Genomic DNA, 23,502 nt, shown 5'->3' with positions numbered 1-23,502 from the left:
AAATGGCTTTCTGATGGCCAAAAAGGTGGCACAGCCCCACGGCTGCTCAAGGGGGCATTCCTAGGGCGAAAAGGGCTAGGAAGCTGACTAACGTCAGCTCTGCCCCTTGGGACACTCCGCGACGCTGGTGAAGGCTTTCCCTTCTGGGAAATCCCTGCCAGCGTGGCTGCGTTGGACGTGGGGCCAGCGGACCTCCCCGGTTCCCGGCATGTTTGCCCCTGTACCAGCGTAGATGCCACCTTATTCTGTGACAAGGTGGCACCTACCCAGCATGGGGTCACGCTGGCTCCTATGGAGCTTTGCCCCCTCTCCAAGAATGCACTCTTTATAAGAAAATACACATTACTATAAATTAAGTGTTTATATGTTACACCACAGTAAAATAAAGGATATTTTCCTGGTATTTGTACACCCACTCTATAATCCGTAAAGCTTTTAGATGGGTGGAAATTGAATATAAACAGAAGATTTGCTCTCTCAAAAGCAATGACTTTGTCTGATTCATGTTTTTCACTCACATAAGCCTGAAAGAGATTTAAAAAAAAGATTTAATTGGAGTCCACGTTGACTATACTGAGTTCAGCCAAGCAACTGTGAAGAAAAAAGGGGCAAAACGTTTAAGCATACACAACACTTTTAAAGTTTAAGTGCACACAGTTTAAGTGTACACATAACCATACAGATCATAAAACTATGGTTTTAATTTTTAAAGAGCTAGGTAAGCTGTAAAAGAAGAAAGGAATAACATGTCAGTTTATACATTTCACTTCAGCTATATAAGAAGAAAGTATGGAAGGAAATTTCCTCACAATGACATGTGAAGATAAAATTCTTTCAAAGGCACTGTTCTTTTCTTCACAGCTCTTTCAAGTATGTACTTTCCTTCTTGCTTAGGCTAACAGATGGATTGATGGTGATTTAATGCTGCATAGGATGTAATTGTTGACACAAATTTTAACAACTGTGACTTGCAGATACTGTTTAGGTTGTTTTTTAACAGTTAATTGCTAGTCAGTTTCTCTGTCAGTTTCATTCCAGAGGAGCAACTTGGAACACACAGGCCCAGAATGTGTCTCCTTTCTTAATAAAAAACAAAAACCAACCAACCAACCAACCAACCAACCAACAAGAAAACTTCAAAATGAACACCTGGTTATGGATGTGCACCGATTTTTTTTGGTATTTTTTTTTGCAGGGGTGGGTGGGTTTATTAAACCTGAAAATGTTAGGAAAATCTAGAAAACCTGGCTTTCCCCCAAAAAAATCAGGGTAATAAACCCAAACCAGAAAAATACCGAAAAAAATTGATTCGGATAGGAAGGCAGGGGTGTTCCTATCATCACTGCCTGCTTGCTCCATGGAGTCAGACAGGCAGGCAGCAGTGATAGGAATGCCCACCATCCTATCTGAGCTGCTTGCCGGCTCGAAACTCCATGTGGAAGCCTGAGCCAGCAAGCAGCTCCATGGAGTCTGAGTGGGCAGGCAGTGCCGATTGGAATGCCCGCCTTCCTATCCGAGCCACAGCAGGCTGTAACACAACCCACGGAAAACCATAAGCCCAAAAGAGGGAGGGAAGGAGAGCTGGATCCAACTGAGGGCGAGATCCCTGCTGCAACCTGGCAAAATAGGGACGGGGTGGATCAGAGGGAAGCCTCTGAACTCCAGGTCTGCCTGGAGCTCTGCCTCTCCTAGGCCCACCCTCAGAACAGCTCCAGGCAGACCCAAGGTTGCTGCAGAAGGCTGCCCACCAGGTTCCGCAGTGCTAGCTTGAAGCCAACGAAATCCCTTCCCTCATCATGCTCCTGGCCCCGTGGCTGCAAACACAGCTCCAGGTAAGTTTGGGGCTGCTGTTTCGTCAGCTAACTGTAAAGGTAAACTGTAAAGATGCTCAGGAGGAAAAAAACATAACAAATTACCAAATTACCCAAAGTGTTTTCCTAAAGTAAGCACCGTTATTTACATCAAAAAGTTGCCTTTTCAGGGGTATATTAGCTTTAATACTATTTTTCCAAGATCTCAAATAGAAGGGAAGGGAAACATTTCAATACAATAAACAGGATGCCATTTCAGATTATGTTTGACAGAACGTTTGGGGCCTTACACAGTGCATAACATTGTTTTACAATGGAGATAGATCACGATCTGTCTGAAGGCATGAGCTGTGACTCACGAAAGCTCATACCCTGCCAGAAATTTTGCTACTGGACTTTTGCTCTTTTCTATTGTTTTGCAATGTTTGTATTAAGCTTTGTTGATACTGAAATTCTAAGCATGCACAATGCTAGTGAAAAAATGCCTAACATTTTACTGTATATAGTTTACCTGGGGAGATGCAAGCCAGCCACATCTTTCTTCCAATTTGTTCATATCTCTGTCAAATTCATTTAGGAATCTGTAGCGAAGAAGCTGATCATCTGCTAAATGAAACTGTCTCCTGGCATAATGGTAGCTTTCATTATTGCCTCGTCTGGGGAAGTCTAACCATTCTGGATGGCCGAACTCGTTACCTGCATTGAAAAAAAAATACAAAGGCATGCATGCAATATAAATGTGTTTGCAACAGTTCTCGCTAGTTTGACACATTATTCCAAGAAAATGTTGTAGCTGTATTTTATTTTTCAAATGTTTTCAGATACTGTGCTACAACCATTCTATTAAAAATTCTACCTGCTAATTAGATAGGCATGTCTATATAAGAGTTAACTATCACAAACGTTGAAAAGACTGGATAGAGGTTGTAACAATGTTGCTAACAAGGAAACCGTTTTAAAAAACGCAAAGCCAAATCCTTCATCTTTGCTGAGTGTGCTCATCCCAGGCTGTAGCAGGCCCTACCTTCCAAAGTTCCCCCGCCACCAAGAGCCATAAGAAATACAGGCATAATATTTCTAACAATTTAAAGAAAGTTCTCCTTTAGTTTCCATATAATTTGGCAGACAATCAAGAGTGATCAAGCTAAATATGTTCAGAAGCTGCAGCCTCAGACTTACCTGGGGCTGCTTTGGGGGGGGGGGTCTGGGAGGCACGCTGCATGGTCGCAGAAGCAGTCAGGTGGGAGGGCCCTGCAGCATCCAGCCGCAGCCAATGACTTGCAGACTCGTTGGCCTGTGGGGGCATTCCAGGGAAAACCTTTGTACAGGCTGGGCCTTCCCGGGACCACCCTCCTTCTTTTAAGGCCACGTGGCTGTGGGTGGAGTCTTGGGATGGAGTCAGGCAGCATCATGACCAGCCGAGCTCGGCTCCACCCACAGGTGGCGAGGGAACTACGCAGAGGTTTGAGCCCATGTGGGACCACTGGTCTTGCCATTCCATTTATACCCCCAGCTGGTGAGCTGGCGAAGGGGCTTTCATTGGCCGGCAGACAGGTCACCTGATGCCTGGATCTGGGCCCTATGCCACACCAATGCTCCGGCAGCCATAAGCAATAAATGTGTGACCTTTTTCCCCCATGTTGGTTGTTGCATCCATGTTTTCGCTACCTTTCCTCCTGTCCCCCTCCCCACTTGCTCTTAGGACTGGAGTAATAATGGCTGGTCAAAGACACCCACTGAGTTTCATGGTTGAGAGGAGATTTGAATCTGGACCCCCCCCCCCAAGTCCTAGATTTACACTCTAATGACTATACCAAAACAGCCTCTCTTATAAAACTACAAAACACTGAAGGGTGGCAGGTAATAACATTTTTCAAGCATTCTGGAGACAGGTAGAGAAAGCACAATTTATTGATTTTGAGGTAAAACTAGATTAGAGCAAATCTTTGGAAAAAACTGAAATCCCAAAATGGCTTTTGGACTTCGACACAAAAATATTAGTTTTAAAGTAGATGACATACTGTTTCCATGCTCAATCTTTGAAAAGAAGCCCAAACAAATATACCTAATTCTTGTTCATTCACAGAAAAAAAAAGTGCAAATTCTTTAGAAAGGGATGCTCCTCTCTTTACTGTCTGTGAAAGACTACATGTTCTATTCAAAGCGATTCTCTTCTTACAATATGTCCTGGGTGGGTATACAGGACAAAGAAACCGCAAGACACATAAATGAAAGGCAGAGCAATCCTAAGGGGGGTAAGTTCTGCTGCGGCCGGGAACTGCGTAGCCACATCTTCTCCTGATCGGTTTGCTGTGCCGTGGCGAGCAAGCCGATCAGAGAAATTCCCATAAGCTCCGTTCCACGGGGCTACGATCCCATTTTTGCCGGAGTAAGTTTATGCTGGCAAAATGGGGAGTTCTTGAGGCGGAAGGGCTTAGGGAGCGGACTAAAGTCATCCCTGCCCCCGGGAACGGCCCCTTTGGTGCCAGCGGGAGCCCTTGCGACAGAGGAATGCTGCTGCAGCTGTGCTGTATACAGGACAAAGACGTGTGTGGGGCAGCTGCTGCTTCCTGGCATTGGCGTAAGTGCCCATGTGGACGGTGCAAGTGGCACTTATACCAGTGCAGGGGTCATGCTCCCTCCAAATCTCTTTTGCCCCCCCCAATCTCTTTTGTCCCGCAAGTTTGATAAACTTAATAGCTAAGATTGCCACTGACCATGAAACTTTCATCTACACAAGTGCTGAGGGAGTCTTTCAAAAACAGTCTGATATGGCATGAGGTTCAACGTCTGGTAGGGATAGTAAAAGAAAGGGGGGAATTGAGAGTTTCACAAAAGGTCTCCTGCAAGCCGAATATCATTACTTGAACCTTAGAAAAATAAGATTTTTTGGGTTTTTTTTTTAGCAAAATAGGTCTTTTACATTATCTCACAACCTGCAGACACCAAACTCAGCGCAGCAGGACCAAAGAAACGTGGACCGGCAACAACAACAGAAAAGGTAAAATAGAAACAATTAGCCAGGCTTGACTAAAAGAGTTAACAGAGTTAAAGTGAGATAACGTTGAGCCTCTAGCAAGAGACACAAGATTAAAACAATAAAAGTATTCTCTTCTCCCTGCCCACCCCAGCTCCTAGAATGGAAGAAGGAGGGAGCAAAGATAAATACAAATATTAGAACTAAAGCGAAAATCAACTGGAACAGAGCGAGGCAGACGGAGCAGGAGCACTGCCCAAAAACACCGAGCCCCACTCAGCCTACTCTCTAGTTCCCATAACAAAGGAAAGGGAGAAAAGAAAACAGAAGAAGGGAGAAAACCAAATAAAATAAGGCTTAATTAGACATATAACAAAAGATAAGCAAGGACAAACAGAAAAACGACCAAAATAAAGTAAAATGAATAAAATTAGAATACCCTGAAACGGAGTAGAGCCTCGTAACATCCGCTCGCTCTGATGACCGGACACCTTTTAGATTATCTCATCTTTTATTTTTTTCAGATGGAGATGACAAGGGCTGAACTTGAGATCTTAACCATGCAAAACAGAGGCTCTACCACTGATCCCTATTTTAGGAGGGATCGCAAGAACTGACAGCAAGGTTAGCTGAGGTCAAAAGCACATGCGAATCTCACTGAAAAAAATCTCAGGAGATCCCCCCGCCCACATTTTACTACTTGGAGGCAACTGCAGACCAGTGTCAATGTTAGAGCTGCTTGATCCTGTTTTTGGTATGAAAACTAATCAAAATGACATTCCTTTTTGGGGTTATCATTTATTAATTTATTAAAACATTTATATCCTGCCTTTCTTCTTGGTTCAATACAATAATTAAAACATCTCCAGCTAAACCAATGATCAAAATAACAAGCCCCAAGTCCCTCCTCTTTTTTATCCTCTTCATTGTAAAGATACAACTAATTCAGATAATTTTCAGGGATTTAAAAAAAATGTTATGTCAAAGAGCTATCAAGTGGATACTTCAGAGATTACATTTTAAGGCATACAACTAAGATGTTGCCTGCAATTCAGAATCCACTGAAGACAGCAGCAAAGTTCTCTTTGATTTTAATTTAGCAGCATTGTCTTTAAGTGTGTATCTAAAAATAGAAGATATGAATGCAAAATAGCTGTTTGCAAATATACGCATCGTACAGGTATACTCATTAGGGAGTAGCAATTGGTAGCAGCTCAATACTTATGGGATACTTCAGCATGTATCTGTGAAATGGTCATAATAATAAAGAGGGGAACATAGAGCATTAAAAATCACTGACACTTCCTGTAAAATGCCTATTAGATACTCCCGTTCCTTTTCATTTCATGCACAGCCAGCAGCTTTAACATGCGGGTAACTAAAGACTTCTAAAATCCTATTGGGATTTCTTCCCTTGTAATTAATTTTCCCCCCTTTACTTTGATGTAAAGGTCCATGCTATAAATTGACAAAAAGCCAGCTGGTACAAGTGATGCAAAGCAAGACAATGATATTAATTGGAAAGGGGAGGAGGGAAACTCCGTCAGCTTAACATTTTGATTAGTGGATATTTTTATTTCAGAAAACTGTAATGCATACTAATTTCACCTCATATTTAATTAAAGTGCATCACTGCCTGCATATGTATTTTTGAATTTTGAATTTCTACACAGATATCAATGAATAAGCCGACATATTAAAAAAATCCAATCCAAACATCTAAACGGTTCGGGATGTTAGCACTCTGTGCCAACAGCTTACCAATCATGCATTTAGATGGTATACCGTAAATATATTTATAAGTCTTGCACAAATTATTCTATAGTCTTTTATAAGTGCTACTTTGTACTTAATAGAAGCCCACAGGAATGCTCTTTTTCTCTCACTCCCCCTTTCAGGCAGTTTTGATAGCGGTTCTATGCACAAGGGCTCTCCTAAACAGCAAAGCTGAACTGCTGAAACAAAAGGTCAATAGACATCCATTGCAAAAGAAAAAGGAGAAAAAAAGTTATGTAAAGTTATTTCTGTATCAAGTAAGAAAAAAAAAGATTTACTAACACAAAGTGAAAGAAAGTATCTGTAGAAATATAGATATTGCAGTTCTATTGTACGATTTAGGTTGCATTCAAAGGTCACAATAAATTGTAGCTTCTTTACTCCACAGCTGGCATGGAAAGAAAGCATGGTCACAGCAGTTTACTCTCTCATTCTCTCCTAGGATTGTTTTTCTTAAAGGGATCCGAGATCACTTCCTTTATGGGGGTGGGGGGAGGCAGGACACAGTAAGTGGTTTTGTGAACTGCCAACACACAGAAATTGTTGTGCATAAAGCATGTAACACTGTTTTGGGTACCACAATTTCTTTTGTGTATGTTGGCAAACTGAATAAAAGCATGTCATTAAGCAAAACATATGGTCCCTTCTTTAAAAAAATTCTCATCAGAAAATACAGTAGAAACAGTCCTATTTTCTGGTTCACTACTAGTAAAGAAAGAGCGTATGTGTGTTAAGTGCCACTAAGTCGCTTCCAACTCATGGCGACCCTATGAATCAATGTCCTCCAAAACGTCCTATCTTTAACAGTCTTGCTCAGGTCTTGCAAATTGAGGGCCGTGGCTTCCTTTATGGAGTCAATCCATCTCTTGTTGGGTCTGAGTATGTGTGCAGAAAGAAGGCTGAAGGAAAGTCACAGCATTTCCTGAGAATGTACCATCCATAGCTGAATGCCAGTCTCTGTATGCAGGAGGCTGAAAGGGGTGGTTCTACTTATACTGGGATTTCGGCATTCAGACGTCACTGCAAACTACAAACTGTGGTTCAGAATCTCAGTTTAGCATTTAATCAAAAAAGGTTTTTTGGCCGCCAGCTCTCAGACATCATACTCAACTGGAATTTAATCAAATTGTGGCTTATTATCTGAATGCTGCCTTAATTTCTAATCAAAGTAAATGTAAAAACCCTGTCATATTTCTTTATTAAACTCAAAATTGTTGAGCATACTTTGGCTTAGTTCATTAGTTTACTGCTAGTAGCTCACAACCCGGCCCTGGTCTAAAGTGGGTATACTACTATACTTTTTTTTCTTAATTTTATATTTAGAACAGCACTACTTCATTTCGGCCAAAACAATACATACAAGAGTAGATCTTACCCTTGTCTTACAACTCCCCTGAGAATAGTTTACTTATTTAATAATTAAAATATTTAAACACCGCCTTTCCTTCTGGCTTAAGTTTGAATCCTTTGTCCAATCTTAAGCAACTTACATTGGAGGATGGCTCCTTAGGCTGGAGGAAGGCTACTTTAAGAATGGTTGGAACCACCACATAACTGAATGGTCTTCAATTTATGGGTTAGGTGGATTACATAGCTATGGTTGCCAACCTCCAGGTACTAGCTGGAGATCTCCTGCTATTACAACTGATCTCCATCCGATAGAGATCAGTTCCCCAGGAGAAAATGGCCACTTTGGCAATTGGACTCTATGGCATTGAAGTTCCTCCCCTCCCCAAACCCTTTCCTCCTCTGGCTCCATCCCCCAAAACCTCCCACCGGTAGCAAAGAGGGACCTGGCAACCCTATACATAGCCCCACCTACCAGGTTGTGAACAATTTTGCTCCTTTTTGGAAGGACCTGCTACTAATTCATACGTACCACACCTCCTACATGGGTGCTACATCTCCTGCCCCACCTGGCACACATGCTGAGAAGGCCAGCAAGATGGAGAGGTTACCAAGGCCACTCACTGGCAGAAAACATTCTTCTTTAACCCAGGCTGATTCAAATAACTAACGTCCACAGAAAACTCTCACTTGGCATCTTTTCTTCCCCACCTGGCCTGCCTTGCATCCTACTAGTTAGTCTTTCAATTCTCTATGCATGCTTGGAGACAATCCAATTTCCTCATCTTCCTGTCACATAAGACTGTCATGACTTCCTGCAACACGGCTGCAGTTTAGTGCATCCCATACTGCCATGTTAAGCCTGTGTCCGAGTGTTTGGAAACAGCTGTGAGCATACTGCATCATACCTTTATGTACAGTGTACTACATGTCTGTGTCTGCTTTGCCAGAGTTCCTAGTCTGGGTGAGGCCCAAATCATTCCTACTGTCAATGTTTGATTGATGAACTCATAAAAAGCAGCAAAAAAAAGTCACACACACTTCTAAAAGGTGTCTCTGAAACAGAAAGTTCTCAACTGCCTTTCTAAAGGCCAACAATTTTTTTTTAATGGATCACCAGGGTGAACTCATTTCTCTGTATTGGAGCATCTATGGAAAAAGTACATGAGTGATAGATGGTTAAACTTCAAAAGTAGCCATAGATAGCATATTTTGGTGTTGTACACAGTGGCTTATTCTTCTGACATCAGTGGTGATTATTTATGAGTTTTAAAAGTAACAGTTATGTGTTTATTCCTGCAGCCATAGTGCTGAGTCTGTAGAAATCATTACAAGTCAAATGATTCTGCATTGTTCTTTGTTCTTACAGGTATACGTGGAGTCAAAGGGAACAGTACAAAGTTAGCACTTGATCTGAAAAAGCAGTTCATCCAGAAACGCCATCAACTTCTCTACATAGGCTGGGGATCCACCAGATACTTAATTATACTACTACAAAGAGGACCGAAATAGGTGTCAAAACTGACAAGAAACAAAGCTATTTGGGAACTTCACAACTTGGTGCAAAAATGTGAAAAACAACCCTGTCAAGAATATTCTTGCAAACTTCCCCAGACTAGCTGGCTCTAAAAAGAGCCATTAAATTTGTCATTTTTAAAAAAGAGAGAGAGAGAGAGAGAAAAGAAGACAGAAAATTTTGAACATCCCAAGTGACAGATGTCAAGCTTCATGAATATATTAATATTCATGAAGTTACAGACATTCAAAATTATGAACCAGGATAATTTGTATCCTTATTCTTACAGTGTTACCAAAAGACATAAAGCAATACTAAATTCCAACTTTTTTTATGGTATAAATGCTTCATATGTATTTCAAAACTGTAACAGGAAAACATACACACTCGTTGATTAATAGAGTTTACTGCTATGTAAAAAATACTGCGATAGAAATCGTGTTAGGAAGAAGATTGAAGAACTATATCAGAACACGAAACTAGGGCAAGATTAACATCTTTTATACGTAACAGACCAATTTCAGAATTTCAAGAAAAATGGAAAGTTCTTTTTAATTAAATAGCTAAAATTAAGAAGATAATTAAATCAAAGCAGAATGAGAATAAGAATGATTTGGTAATGCATGTGTTTATAATAAATATATTATTACATACAAAGATATATTGAGAATATAAAGTATTGTAATTCAAAGAAGTTAATTATTAAAATGTAATTTAAAAAATAAGCTCCATATAAACTGTATTATGATGATTGTTTATGTTTTAAATGTTGATACGTTGTTATATGTTGTTTGTGAAAAGAAATAAAATCTTTTAAAAAGAAGAAGAAAGATATCAGTTTTAGTACATAGAAAATGTGTTCCCAAACTGGGAATAGTCACTGTGCTTACAACCTTTCTAGGCAACTCATTTATTGTAAAGGGAATATACACTCTTTGCAAAGGATCCCAACATCTGTTCCCAGGATAGCATGTCAGCTATTGGGACATCCTTTTTCCTCATCCCACAAACTCGTCTTAATGGCCAAACAGGATTTTTGCCTGAACTAGTGCAACTGGGGTGCTATATAAATTCTTTATCTACAGGGCATTGTTTTGATAGCGATGCTAATAGAACCAAAAAAAAAAAAAGGCAAAAAGTGATTGGTGCAGTGGGGAAAAAATATTTCATTAGATTTAATAATCCCTATGCATTTTTCCTATGCTTTGTCAGAGGGATCTGTAAAAATATATAAATACAGACAAGTCTCAAAAATAAGACATATTAAACAACACACATTTAAAATCAAATTCTGGAAAGACTGTAAGAACTGAGCATGTGAGTAAAATAGTTAATACACTGATGTCCCAGGGTCTGGAAATCACTACTCATTCTTCACAGGTTCATTATAAGAACATACTTTAATAATGCACATAGCTACAATCGGTTTTTCTGGGGACCTGATACATAGTTCTTTTAGGATATATCTGCATTATTCTGAAACATCTATTTAAAAGGTTATTTTATTTATCCTATTGGCAAGAGCTCCCTGTAGTACTATAGTATAGATTCTCATATTGCTTTTAAAAACGTAAAAGAAAACAGAATAAATATGCAGAAGGCAACTTTTCCCTTCCTTTCGATACTAAAACATAGAACACTTAAGCCAGTTCTATATATTTCAATTATCCATCCTTGCTAGTAAGGAAATGGGAAGGTACTTAGAAAACAAGATTTAGGGTAGAAAACCTTTCAGGCAATATGAAACCATTGCTTCTGTCTTTATAAATCAATAACATATATCCAATGTTATACAGCCTTGGCAATATACTAGTGCTCTAATGAAATCATGGTATTCAAATCAATATCCAACCTGATTTTACAGATCATTAGGTATAGTGATTAGTGTCGGACTAGGATCTGGGAGACCCAGGTTCGAATCATTGGGTGTAGTGTTTAGAGTGTTGGATGCAGAGTCAAATCGCCACTCTGCCATGGAAACTTGGTTGAGCCAGTCACACCACCTCAGCCTATCCTACTTCACAGGGCTGTTGTGAGGACAGAATGGAGAACAGGAGAATGACATAAGCCGCTTTGGATCCCCACAGGGGAGAAAGGCAGAGTAAAAATGAAGTAACTAAATAAAAATACTAAGCAGCTCTAAGCACGGATAAAAAAAAAACACTAAGCTATACTTCCACAGATATATATTTTATGATTCTCCCATGTCATGTTGATTTAGTGAACCCTGGTGCATCATAAGAATGCCATCCATGAGCAATTCTTTACAGGACCCTGTTATGTGTAGAAGAAACAAAAGTCCAGTAGCCCCTTAAAGACTAAAAACATTTATTACAATATGAGCTTTCATGTGTCGCAGTTCATAAAAGCTCATATTAAAGATTGACAACATTTATTACAAGGTGTTACCGGAGTTTGTTTTATTTTGCTACAAGAGATTAATTCAGCTAGTCCTTTGCAATCTGTATGGGTGACACATTAGTTATATTTCCCGTTAGTCTCATCAACAAAATGGCACCATGCTATCCAAGTAACATCCTGCAAATGAAAGAGTTTTGATCCCTAGGAAAGGCAAGCACACATGAATTTGCTTTGTTTAAAGAAGTCGGAGAAGCACATTTACCCAGGAATTCCTGGTACTTATTTCATCAAAAAATGTAACAAAGAATGCTCTGGGGTGGATGCTACGCCTTTCAGAATAAAAAGGGGAACAAATTTCTCTTTCCATTAAAAAAAAAAATTCTTAGAGAATTCATTTCAAGTGTGCATTTATCTTCCTCAGAAAATAAAAAATTGCCCAAATTCAACTCTCCTACTTTTCAGCAGATGTATTCCTTTTTTTAGAACTACATCAATTTCAGCCTTTAGCAGAAAGGCATTTACATTTGTATTATATTCTTACCTCTCAGCAAAAAGAATTTACAAGTCAGACACTAAATAATTATTCATGGATATTCAACGTTTGATGACATTTGTATCATATAGTGTAGTGCAGTTGAAAATAAATGCTGACTATTGACACTACATACAGATGTTTGGTCAAACCATCCCTATTACTTTAGGATGAATTCTGTACTATGGATGGGCTATTAACCATCTGTAAAATGAGAGTGTAAGAAATATAAAAAAAAGAAGTAAATCCATATTTTGAGTGCATCTTAATTTTATCAACTACAAAGTTCAAAACAACTGCAGAGATAGAAAATTGTCTATATGCAATTACGCTCTGCAGGTATTTCTCCAGCTAAAAAGACAATAAAAGGAACATTTAATGAGATTTCTAAAAATAAGTGCAACAAAACAATGCATATAACCCAAACAAATGACCCATGGTGTATGGATATCAACTGATTCTGGACATCCTCTTCTGTTACTTTCAATATGTCATCTTGTCAAAATTTATTTCGGGAAGGAACACTCAAACATGCTGTGAAATTGTATAATACATCCATTTGCAGGAAGTTACAGAGCTCAGCAGTATGTACAGAGTAAAGGAGAAGTTGCAATATGTTTTCCTCATCTTTTTCAAAAAATAACACTTGTGACTTGTGACTTCTAGGCAAAGCTGTTCTAGAAATGACTGATGTAAATAGCAGTAAGGGAGAAGCTCAAGATTTAAAATGCATTTTTCTTGCCAGTGGGGGCTAACAGCAGTGGAAAGTAGTTGAACAAATGTATGTTTTAGAACACATGTGGGTCAATACTCTCCATTAATATCTGGTCAAATCTCAGCAACTTACATGATGCCAGATTCATTGGTTTTAGCAAAGTTCCCAACTTTTTTTACTCTAACTTTCAGCTATTTTCACTCTTCTTATTTCCTTTTTTCACATTAAAATAGGACATTGTGAATTTTTTTAAAATAAAAAGCACTTGTGTAGAAAATTATGAGATTACATAAAATTTCCAAAAGGCACTCAAGGTAATCCATCAAACTATGGTCCGTATCCACATAAATACACAAGTTGCTTCATGAATCCAAGGGAGTTTTGAAGTTTATATTTTAAGGCAAGCCATGGGGGAGAGGAAAGTGCCAGCTATTCCTAAAGACAAAGAGATCTCTCTCATTAGGCTCTTTGGAATCTGCCCTCTTAAGGCTTTCAAAATGAAATTGTGACCTAGCATTTAAAACCACATGCAACAAACAACACACAATATTATCATGACTATAAATAAAAGTAAAATGATGACTAAGAAACATTAGGTGGGGGGAAAATCTGTATTCAGAGATCTTTTACAAAGCAAGCTTTTTCTGGGGAAGGCTCAGAAGGAATTCAAAAACTAAGAAGCCAGTTTGAAGCAGGAAGATAAAAAGGGCAAAAGAAAAAAAAAGTGTCAGAAAAAGGGTGAATTGGAAGGTGAATTCATACACTGACAGTCAAGGATATTGTGATATTGTATCAATTATTTTACATAAGGACTAAGAAAACGTTATCACATTTGAATGCAATTCTAGTGCAGCGTATGCTTTTTGTATGATTCAACCGCCTTTAAAATTTTCTTTCTTTTTCCTGTATCTTTGACAAAGAAATCCTTTGAAGAAATAGCATTAAAGGGTTTTGAAAAGTCACATGATGCAGTGATGTTAGTCCACTTTTCATGTAAACAAGTTCACAACAGGAAGAGTAAAGGTTAGGGTTGCCAGCTCTGGATTGGGAAATAGTCATCAAGTTCCACGTAGGGATACAGACGCAAGGTAGGAGGTGACACTGCTACATTTGTCTGTATCCCTACGTGGAACTTGGCGACTATCCAGAATGTTAGAATGCAGTCATGAATTTTTGAAGCTGGAATAATATAGGATTGATTATTTAGGGGACTGAGGAAGAACAGAACAGAAGAATTTTGAAATGGCCGAATCCCCTTTCTACTGTGATTACACATTTTGAAGATACCAGCTGGATATTGCTTTATGCATACTTTGGAAGGAATGTACCAGGATATGTCATGAACTATGGATTTTCACTGTTTGATGATATCGGTACAGTGGTGACTATTTTTTTTTACAATTACCTGGAGATTGGCAACCCTAATAAAAATAGATTGAAGCCATATGTATTCCCAAATACACCATTTGATGGAAATGTCTCAAGAAAAAAAAAAGTGACTCAAACCAAAGTCTGGTCCAATTTCAGAGCATAGCTTTGTTTCTACTGCACTAAAATAAAATAAAAATACTAAACAAAACTTTATCTCCACAATGGATGCCAATGTTTATAATAGCCAACAAGTGGTCAAATTTATATTTTACCAGCTTTTAAATAAGATTAGTTTTTGGCAATCATGTGGGCCAGCTTCATAAGCAGCCTCATTTCACTAGACGTTATAGTGAAAACCTTAACAATTGTGCAAATTCATTCTCAGTGAGATTAAGGATTATTTTTGACCTCTAAAGGGAAACAGCAGCCCTCAAACCTACTTCTTTTCATGTATTTATGTTTAAGCGGACATTAGCTAAGTGGCTTTTCTTACCTTGCCACAGAAAGAAGTCAATGTCACCCTAAAGACTAACAACCTTTATTCAGTACTAGCGGTACTCAGCCACGCGTTGCTGAGGCCCAATCTAGTGAAATGGAAAAGAAAGAAAAGAGAAAGCGCACGTTTCTAATATGTTTAATTTCACAATGCTTGTGGGTATACAATATTTTTTGTTGTTCCATTGTCTGTGCAGATATAGAGATTGTGTGGTTTGCCGACTCTAGAACACGCAACATATAATTGTCCATGTGAGAAGCACTCCATGTCTAGATCTAAACCGCACAATTGGAAAGATTGCCCCTGAGCTTTGTTGATGGTGATTTCAAACGCCAATCGAATTGGAAATTGCAATCTCTTAAATTGAAATGGCATATCTGTTAGAATCATAGGAATGCGAGGAATGAGGACATCTTCACCTTTGAAAGGCCCTGTCAAGATTGTTGCTTCTACGACATAGCTCATGAATTTTTTTACTGCAAGCCGCGTGCCGTTGCAAAGCTTTGGCTGGTTGATATCTCGCAACATGATAACTGGCACGCCGATTTTCAATTGCAGTACGTGCGGTGGCAACCCTGGCAGATCGAGTGAATTTAAAAATGCTGTTGGATAATTAACCGCTTCATCTGCTTCCACAACAGTGTCGACGGACTTGTATGTGACTGCCTCGCTTTGAATGTGAGACTGAATAATATTGTTAAGTTCGTAGACATCTTTGTTCTTGGCCGCAAGAAAAGCTCGTTCACTCAGCCAATCGTGATTCTTCTAATTGGTTTGAATACTGGGAAATACTTTTTCAACCAATTTGTGTTTTGACGTCACTAAATTGCTGAAGTTATGAGGCAATGACATTCATCCTGAGGTCAGATCAACCGGTACCTTTCCGTTCCCAATTTCCAGCAATTGATGTGAGAATATCTCAGCTCATCTATCGTTTTGCAGCTGGACACACATATTTGTAGTTTATTTTAACGTCTTGACATGTCGCGACAAAGTGGAGTATTTCAGGCAAGCATTTATTTCGTCCGCTGGTGTGGATCGAGGAATTACAGGTAATGTTTGCCTGAAATCTCCTGCAAGCAATATTAATGCGTTCCCAAATGGTCTGATGTTTTGACGCAGATCTTGCAATGATCGATCAAGAGCCTCGAGTGATTTCTTGTGCGCCATTGTGCATTCATCCCAAACAATAAGTTTGCATTTCTGCAATACTTTTCCCATGCCGGATGCTTTGGAAATGTTGCACGTGGGAGTTTCAATGAACTGCATGTTCAATGGCAATTTCAAAGCGGAATGAGCAGTTCTTCCACCTGGTAGCAATGTCGCAGCTATTCCGAACGACGCAAGAGCTAAGGCTATGTCATTTTTGGATTGCATTGCTGCCAGAATCAGTCTAATTAGGAACGTTTTACCAGTTCCTCCTGGTGCATCTAAGAAAATAGCGTGTGTTGCTTTTACGTCGAACAGATGGCACTGTTTTTCAAGAAAAGCATGTTTTTACCTGTCACAGGTGTGACATCTATATAATGTAGGTATATAAAAACACGCGCGAATTCGAATGCAGCATTGTGTCAAAATTTCAAAGCAATCAGTGAAGAACTTTCAGAGATTTAAGATTTTGAACAAACGAACATTTACATTTTTATTTATATAAAAAGATAGATAGATAAATAGGTAGACAGATAAGATTTTGTGAGTCAGAATTCACTTTTTCAGATACTATGAAGAACGCCATTGACATTAAACAATGTATATCCCTACATAGAAGGACAGAAAACTTTCCCACCCTCCTACAACAGGCCACAACATGTGGCTGCCCCAAGAGAAAGAGCCAACCACAAAATGTCAGGGGGTGAGATCATTATGGTTGCCAGGTCCCTCTTCTCCGGCGGGAGGCTTTTGCAGGTAAGCGTGCATGCGCTTTACCACTCAAACTAAGAGGTATAAGGCCGCTCGCGGGGGAACTTCAGGTTCTAAACCAGTGATGCGCGCGGTGTGCATGTTTACCCACCGACCCTCAGGTGGTCGGCGGGCAGAGGGGTCAATTGCCAGGGTTTGCCCACCACCAGCGGGCACCTGGCAACCCTAGAGATCATGCATAACTGTAATAGTAATTCTCCAACATTTCAGGCAGAAACTCTGTTTAACAGGATGCCTTTTTAAGTAAACAAATTCTTTTACAAGTATTTTCTTGCCGATACCTTCAGTCACACAGTGAAGATCCTTGTTCTATGGAAGGCACAGCTGCCAAAGCAACTTTTTAAAAATCGGCACAGCCAGTGGCCAATCAATTCTAGTTGGAACCCAATGCATTAGCCCACAACCTGACCAGAACAAATTATTAGGAACTCATCATACTGGTGATTGGGTAGACCAGCACTAATTTATCTTGTCCACACATTACTACTATTATTGTCTTTTTACTCCATGCCTTCTTGCATAATCTTACTGTATCTCCTTTGGCCTGCTCTCTGATATTCATATTTGCCTTTCTTATGGCGCTATTTCCCCTACTTTTAGATTTACGGGAAATGCCTGTAATTACTCAGTGGTAATTGAAGAAATCCTGCATATCTTTAAAAGAACATTTCATTGTACTCTTCGTTAAGAACAATGACTGTCTTTTGCACTTTTATAGTGGATTTTGATATGATAATCAATAACTAGTCTTCTGTATTTGGCTAACAGTAAAAGGCTTCATTTGAAGTTTGTGCGTGGAGAGTGCACAGGGAATTAATAAACCATAGCTTCCTTTTACAGAAGTGAAGATTATGAAGAGGGGGAGGTTACAAAATAAACAGTTCAGAAACTTTCTTTTAAGAGATATTCCTGATGATGGATTTTATGGCTAAACCTCACAATCATTTCTGAGGCAAAGCGATTTCCAGAGTGTGGTCAATACTCAAAAAGAAGATGACTCAGGGAAGTCTACATTTTTTTTCAAAAAATCAAAATTGGGGTCCTCAGGTTTCCGATTCTGTGAACCACTGATTTATGCTCTTGGTTTCAATGGGCTTCCTGCTTTGGTTCTTTATTAACTGTTATGTTTCTTAATCTTTTCCTTATATATTATTTCCATTTCAATACTTTTATTGGCATACCATCGAGCAATCAGAGTATAACCTAGCCACCATACATCATTTTACCTATTATAAGCAGAAAGCCTAGCTGAACATGGGCTTCATCAAATACTTTAGAGCTGCTCTGCTTTTCATATTTTCATAATGACTCAACGTTGCTGGAAAATGACTTTTTCTTTTTCTTTAAGAAAACAGTACACACAAAGCCCGACCTATTGCCCTATAAAATACAGGAGTAAAATAAGCCCCCCAAATCAAACCACAATAACTTGATTTTTCCTCTGATAGGTCTGCTGTGGAAGAAATTAGCCTTTTTTGTAGCTTCAAAATGACAATATTTTCTCTTGCAAGGTAGCAGAGAAATTACCTACCAGGTGAACTTCTATTCATGAAAAGAAACTGCTATAAAAAAGTTACTGCAATAAGCATGGCAACAAGCCGATCACCTTAAAGTTTTGCCAGTGCAGCAGATGGTCTAAAAATAAAATCTTTTCTTTTTCAACATTAAATACCGGTTCCATGTAAATGTATTTGGCTATAATGACTTCCCTGGATTTTCTACTCTAAAGCGAAAGAAAGAAAGAAAGAAAGAAAGAAAGAAAGAAAGAAAGAAAGAAAGAAAGAAAGAAAGAAAGAAAGAAAGAAAGGTTTTGATGTTTGATCCCTTGTCTCATCAGCCCAGGTTCTCCCTTACAAACCAACCAACCAAAAGGAACAGCGGCCAACAATGACCATCAAGTCTCTAGGGAAACTGGCTTTCTTTAAAGGTATACTCAGCTGGTGAGGAACAATTCCTAAATGTCAAATGAAAGTACTTTTGGGGAAGATAACTTAGCAAGTACAAAATTGCTGACTCTTGCTTAGAACTACCAGAACAATGGAACAAACATCATTTTCCATTGCCACTTCAGCCATTCTTCTGTATGAACTACAGCTAAACTTTTCATACTTTTCATCTTCTCAAGGCCTTAAATGTAATTTTGAGATTCATACAGCTCCTTTCTTTGCAGTAGGTTGTATGATTTATGCTTAACAGACAACTCAGGAAGAAGAGGAAGAGTTAGTTTTTATATGCCGACTTTATCTACCTTTTTTTAAAGGAGAATCAAACCAGTTTACAATCTCCGTCCCTTCCTCATCACATACAGACACCTTGTGAAGTAGGTGGGGTGGAGAGAGTTCAGACAGAAGTGTGACTGGTAACAGCTGCAGCAGCTTTTATTTTATTTTCATTAGTGGGAAAGGAAATTTGCTCCGTAAGGAAGCAAGGAAGAATGTGGGGGTGGGGTCGGATGGCCACAGATAGCAGATTTTAAAAGATCTACTGGAAAATCTCTTGCATAATTTTTTGGATGCTCTGGACATCAGCCTTTTGAGGCATCAGTATACTGTCACAAGAGAAAAGAGGCGTCACTTTTCCTTGGAGACAAGCAACCTATAATTAGTTCATCACAAGACCAACGTAGGAAGTCCTCAGGCTTGAGCACTCTCTCCTCCCTGTACTCCAGAGATAAAGTTTTCCTCGATCAGGGGGAATTAGGTCCCCAAACAGGACCGTCAAAGGAAGAAAGGAACGGGCTGTTTTTTTCTCATGCATTAACCTGTTTTGTGCTTACAACAGATGGAGGAGAGGTGGCAGCTGATTTGACACTGCCTGTTGGCTTGCTGAGCAAAGATTAGCTGGAATTCCTTCCTGTCAATGAATCTCTCAGACAATAACTTGTTTGCCTTGTCATAGGTGCAGGACGGACAAGCATCCTTGAGGGGTCTTTTGGAGCTGGGTGCCAGCTGCTGTTGATACTGCCTGTTGGCTTTCTTCCTGTGAAGGTTATCCTGAGGAGAGCTAGGCAAGGCTCAACTTCGTTCCCAAGGCTGATGCCCAGTTGTTTCACCGCCACGCCACAACACCAGCCTGGGTTCATGCCGCCTCTTGCATCAAGGCCATTGGCAAGCAGAGGTCCATGGTTTATAGGAGGGCATTTGGCTGCCATGCAGCATCTGCCCCCCCCCTTTTAGTTTCAGCTCATCGGCTGAATTGTGACTTTATGATGCCTGATTTTGTTTATTTTCGGCAGGCATGGTAAAACAATACTGCAAAGACTGATTAGAGGGAGGGCTATGTATATATAGCATGCAACCTGAAGTTACCGTATATACCCGTGTATAAGCCGACCCTCGTATAAGCCGAGGTGCCTAATTTCTCCCCAAAAATGGGGAAAAATTAGGCACCCGCGTATAAGCCAAGGGTCGGCTTATAACATCTCCCCCCTCCCCCCGCAGGCTTACCTGACGGCTCCGGCAGCAAGGCGAGGGTCTGGAGATGACGGCGGTGCGGCTCGGCGGGGGCCGGGGCAGCCTTCCTGCGGCGGCGGGAAGCGGCGGTGCGGCCTGGCGCGGCCCGGCGGGGGCCGGGGCAGCCTTCCCAGGCCGCTCCGGGCGGCGGTGCGGCCTGGCGTGGCCCGGCGGGGGCCGGGGCAGCCTTCCTGCGGCTGCAGGAGGCTGCCCCAGGCCGCTCCGGGCGGCGGTGCGGCCTGGCGCGGCCCGGGGCAGACTTCCTGCGGCTGCGGGAGACTGCCCCAGGCCGCTCCGGGCGGCGGTGCGGCCAGGCGCTCCGGGCGGCGGGAAGCGGCGCGGGCTCGGCGGCAATGGTAAGTTCCCCCTCCCCCCTTCCCCCCTCTACCGTATTGACCCGTGTATAAGCCGAGGCCGGCTTTTTCAGCCCTTTTTTTGGGCTGAAAAACTCGGCTTATACACGAGTATATACGGTATTTGGAATTCTAGTGATTATCCATCAGAAGGAGAAGCAAAGCAAAATTGGTTTCATGGTTCCTCTAAAAAAAAGGGGGGGGGGTAACAGAAAAATATATTTTCCCTTATGACAAAAATGCCAGATTGAGTAAGGATCTCCATGCTTGTTTTAGTGGCTATTAGCAAGTAACAATTTTATGGTATAATTATCTCACAAACAGAAACATTAATTTTGTTATGGGGTAAGGAATGGACAAGATCCATTGTCATTGGACAACATCACTACTATCTGTTCCACAGGCTGCCTTGATGACTATCAGCGAGAGAAACATTAGCTTGATTTGTATGAATCTATAGCATCTTCTACCCTTGAATTTCAAGAGATTAGGAATACCATTCACAGCAGAAATGAAAAGTCAGGCATATGCAGAATAACGCTTACGAATAAAATTCTGTGATGGGATCAAAAACTAGGCTGGAAGTCTTCCTTGGAAACTGTTTTGTGCTTGAAATACAGGAAATAAATTGCTTTCCCCCCTTCAGCGTCCATTATGAGCAGTCAGTAATGCATACAAAACCATTTTATAAACTTGTTACAAAGACTTACTTCAGAGCCTCAAAAAGAAAATGCTTATACATAATAAAATGTGTTTCATTGCAATCTGCTTCCCCCCCACCATGGGGTATTTTAGAATAACTGATTTATAAAACATAACTTTTAAAGTACACCGTAATTACATAAACTGATAATACTTTGAATAAATTTATAGCAATCAAGTTAACTACAGTAAGAGTGCTTTTATTACATATTCTAGATTGTTACATATTTAATGGCTCATTGAACAAAGAAACAATCATTGTTTCATTTTTATTTCTTAATACAAACAGTAACTTCAAGCAATAAAAGGGGGAGAAGTGCCGAAGTGATGGAATATCATCTGTACAGTGTTAAGTAACAGAGAAAATGCACTCCTTTAAAATCTGATATTTCTCATATTGCCTACAGGAATGATAAAAAACATTACTAGCAAGTATTAAGTGAAACACATTTCCTAAAGTCAGAAAGCTGGCTAAGTTGGACTGTGTTTCAGCTGATAAAATGGTATCCTATAAAAGGCACCTAAACCTGGATAGCCCAGACTAGACTGATCTCGTCAGATCTTGGAAATTAAGCAGGATAGGCCCTGATTAGTGTCTGGATGGGAGACCACTCAGGAATACCAGGATCGCTAAGCAGAGGCAGGCAATGGCATACCAGCGTAAGGTAAAGGTAAAGGTCTCCAGTGCAAGCACAGGGTCATTCCTGACCCATGGGGTGACGTCACATCCCGATGTTTACTAGACAGACTTTGTTTATGGACTGCTTTGCCAGTGCCTTCCCCAGTTATCTTCCCTTTACCCCAGGCAAGCTGGGTACTCATTTTACCGACCTCGGAAGGATGGAAGGCTGAGTCAACCTTGAGCCGGCTACCTGAAACCAACTTCCATTGGGATCGAACTCAGGTAGTGAGCAGAGCTTGGACTGCAGTACTGCAGCTTACCACTCTGCGCCCCAGGGCTCTTACCAGTGTAGTGCAGTTGTTAAGAGTGGTGGACTCTAATCTGGAGAACCCGGTTTGATTCCCCAATCCTTGGGCTAGTCACACCTCTCTGAACTCTCTCAGCCCCACTTACCTCACAAGGTGTCTGTTGTGGGGAGAGGAAGGGAAGGGGATTGTAAGCCAGTTTGAGACTCCTTAAAAGGTTGAGAAAATCAGAGTATAAAAACTAGCTCTTCTTCAAATGTGCGGCAGGTCAATGTGTTAAGAGGCCAATTCAAACATGCGGAAATGGTGGTGGACTTTACTACTTCAAAGCAAGTGACATTGAAAACTTTATGGAGGTGGACATCAGTTGGCTGCGACTTGACAAAAAAAGGCAAGATAGGAGGAAGAACCATCCTCATTTTGTCTCTGTTATCTCTTCACCCTCCACTACAAATTCTTACTGTGCAAAGTTATATTCAGCTAGTGGTGTAATACTATTGTAAACAGTATCTAATGATACTGTTTAGAAAGTACCACTACCTTTCTTTCCCGTGAGGGCTTTTACCCAGGGCTGGCATAGCAGCACAAAGGGCTATTAATGCCCCAGTGTAGGACACAAAACATGCAATGGGAAACAAGAGGATTGTGTTCCTTTGTGTATGGGCTTTGTGTCGAATAGAATATTCTGCAGCCACTTATGCCGCAAAACCCAGGACCAAGTTGTGACCCTTTAAAAAAAAAACCTTTCTGAAATGTCAATCCACATTTTTAAACATGAAAATGCAAGTTCCTCTTAGAAGTGTTATGGCAAAACAGAAGGGCCATGACAAATGCACAGCAGTCAGTACCAATTAGATCAACATTAGAGCCAATCATTCACTAGGGAAAGCAAGTTAACACTGAAAATCTCTCTCTCTCTCTCTCTCTCTCTCTCTCTCTCTCTCTCTCTCTCTCTCTCTCTCTCTCTTTTGAAAGCATTTGTATTTAATATGCTTAAACCAAATAAAAAACAACTAACACATTTCAAAATCAAGTGTTCAGTGGATGATTAATTGGAAAGTCAAAGTAACTACTGAATGCTACCCAATGAAGTAGGGTTCGAAACTGAGGTAGAAGAGAAAGGTTGTACTTGAAGAAGGAAAACACACACAAGGCTGATATGGAGTTGGCTAGCCCATCAAGAAGCTGCCCTATCTATCTGTGGGCCTCTCCATAGAGAAGAGGTGTGGGGTACTGCTGAACCCTT

The 23,502-nt window shown here is 40.4% G+C and overlaps 1 protein-coding gene across 1 annotated transcript in view; it reads right to left on the bottom strand.

Moving 5' to 3' along the window:
• The window catches only part of GBE1 (1,4-alpha-glucan branching enzyme 1), a 178,005-nt gene that overhangs the window by 25,374 nt on the left and 129,129 nt on the right, over positions 1-23,502 (bottom strand). Inside the window, exons 13-14 of the mRNA XM_056858202.1 lie at positions 2,323-2,507; positions 372-524 (exon numbers count right to left, since the gene is read on the bottom strand). Of these exons, the coding sequence (XP_056714180.1) occupies positions 372-524; positions 2,323-2,507 (338 nt within the window). The remainder of the gene's footprint in view (positions 1-371; positions 525-2,322; positions 2,508-23,502) is intronic.

Source organism: Euleptes europaea, chromosome 12 (genome assembly GCF_029931775.1).
Source record: "Euleptes europaea isolate rEulEur1 chromosome 12, rEulEur1.hap1, whole genome shotgun sequence".
In the NCBI taxonomy this organism is placed as follows: domain Eukaryota; kingdom Metazoa; phylum Chordata; class Lepidosauria; order Squamata; family Sphaerodactylidae; genus Euleptes; species Euleptes europaea.
Note: the sequence above shows the minus strand (reverse complement) of the source record. Positions and strands in the feature narration are given on the sequence as shown.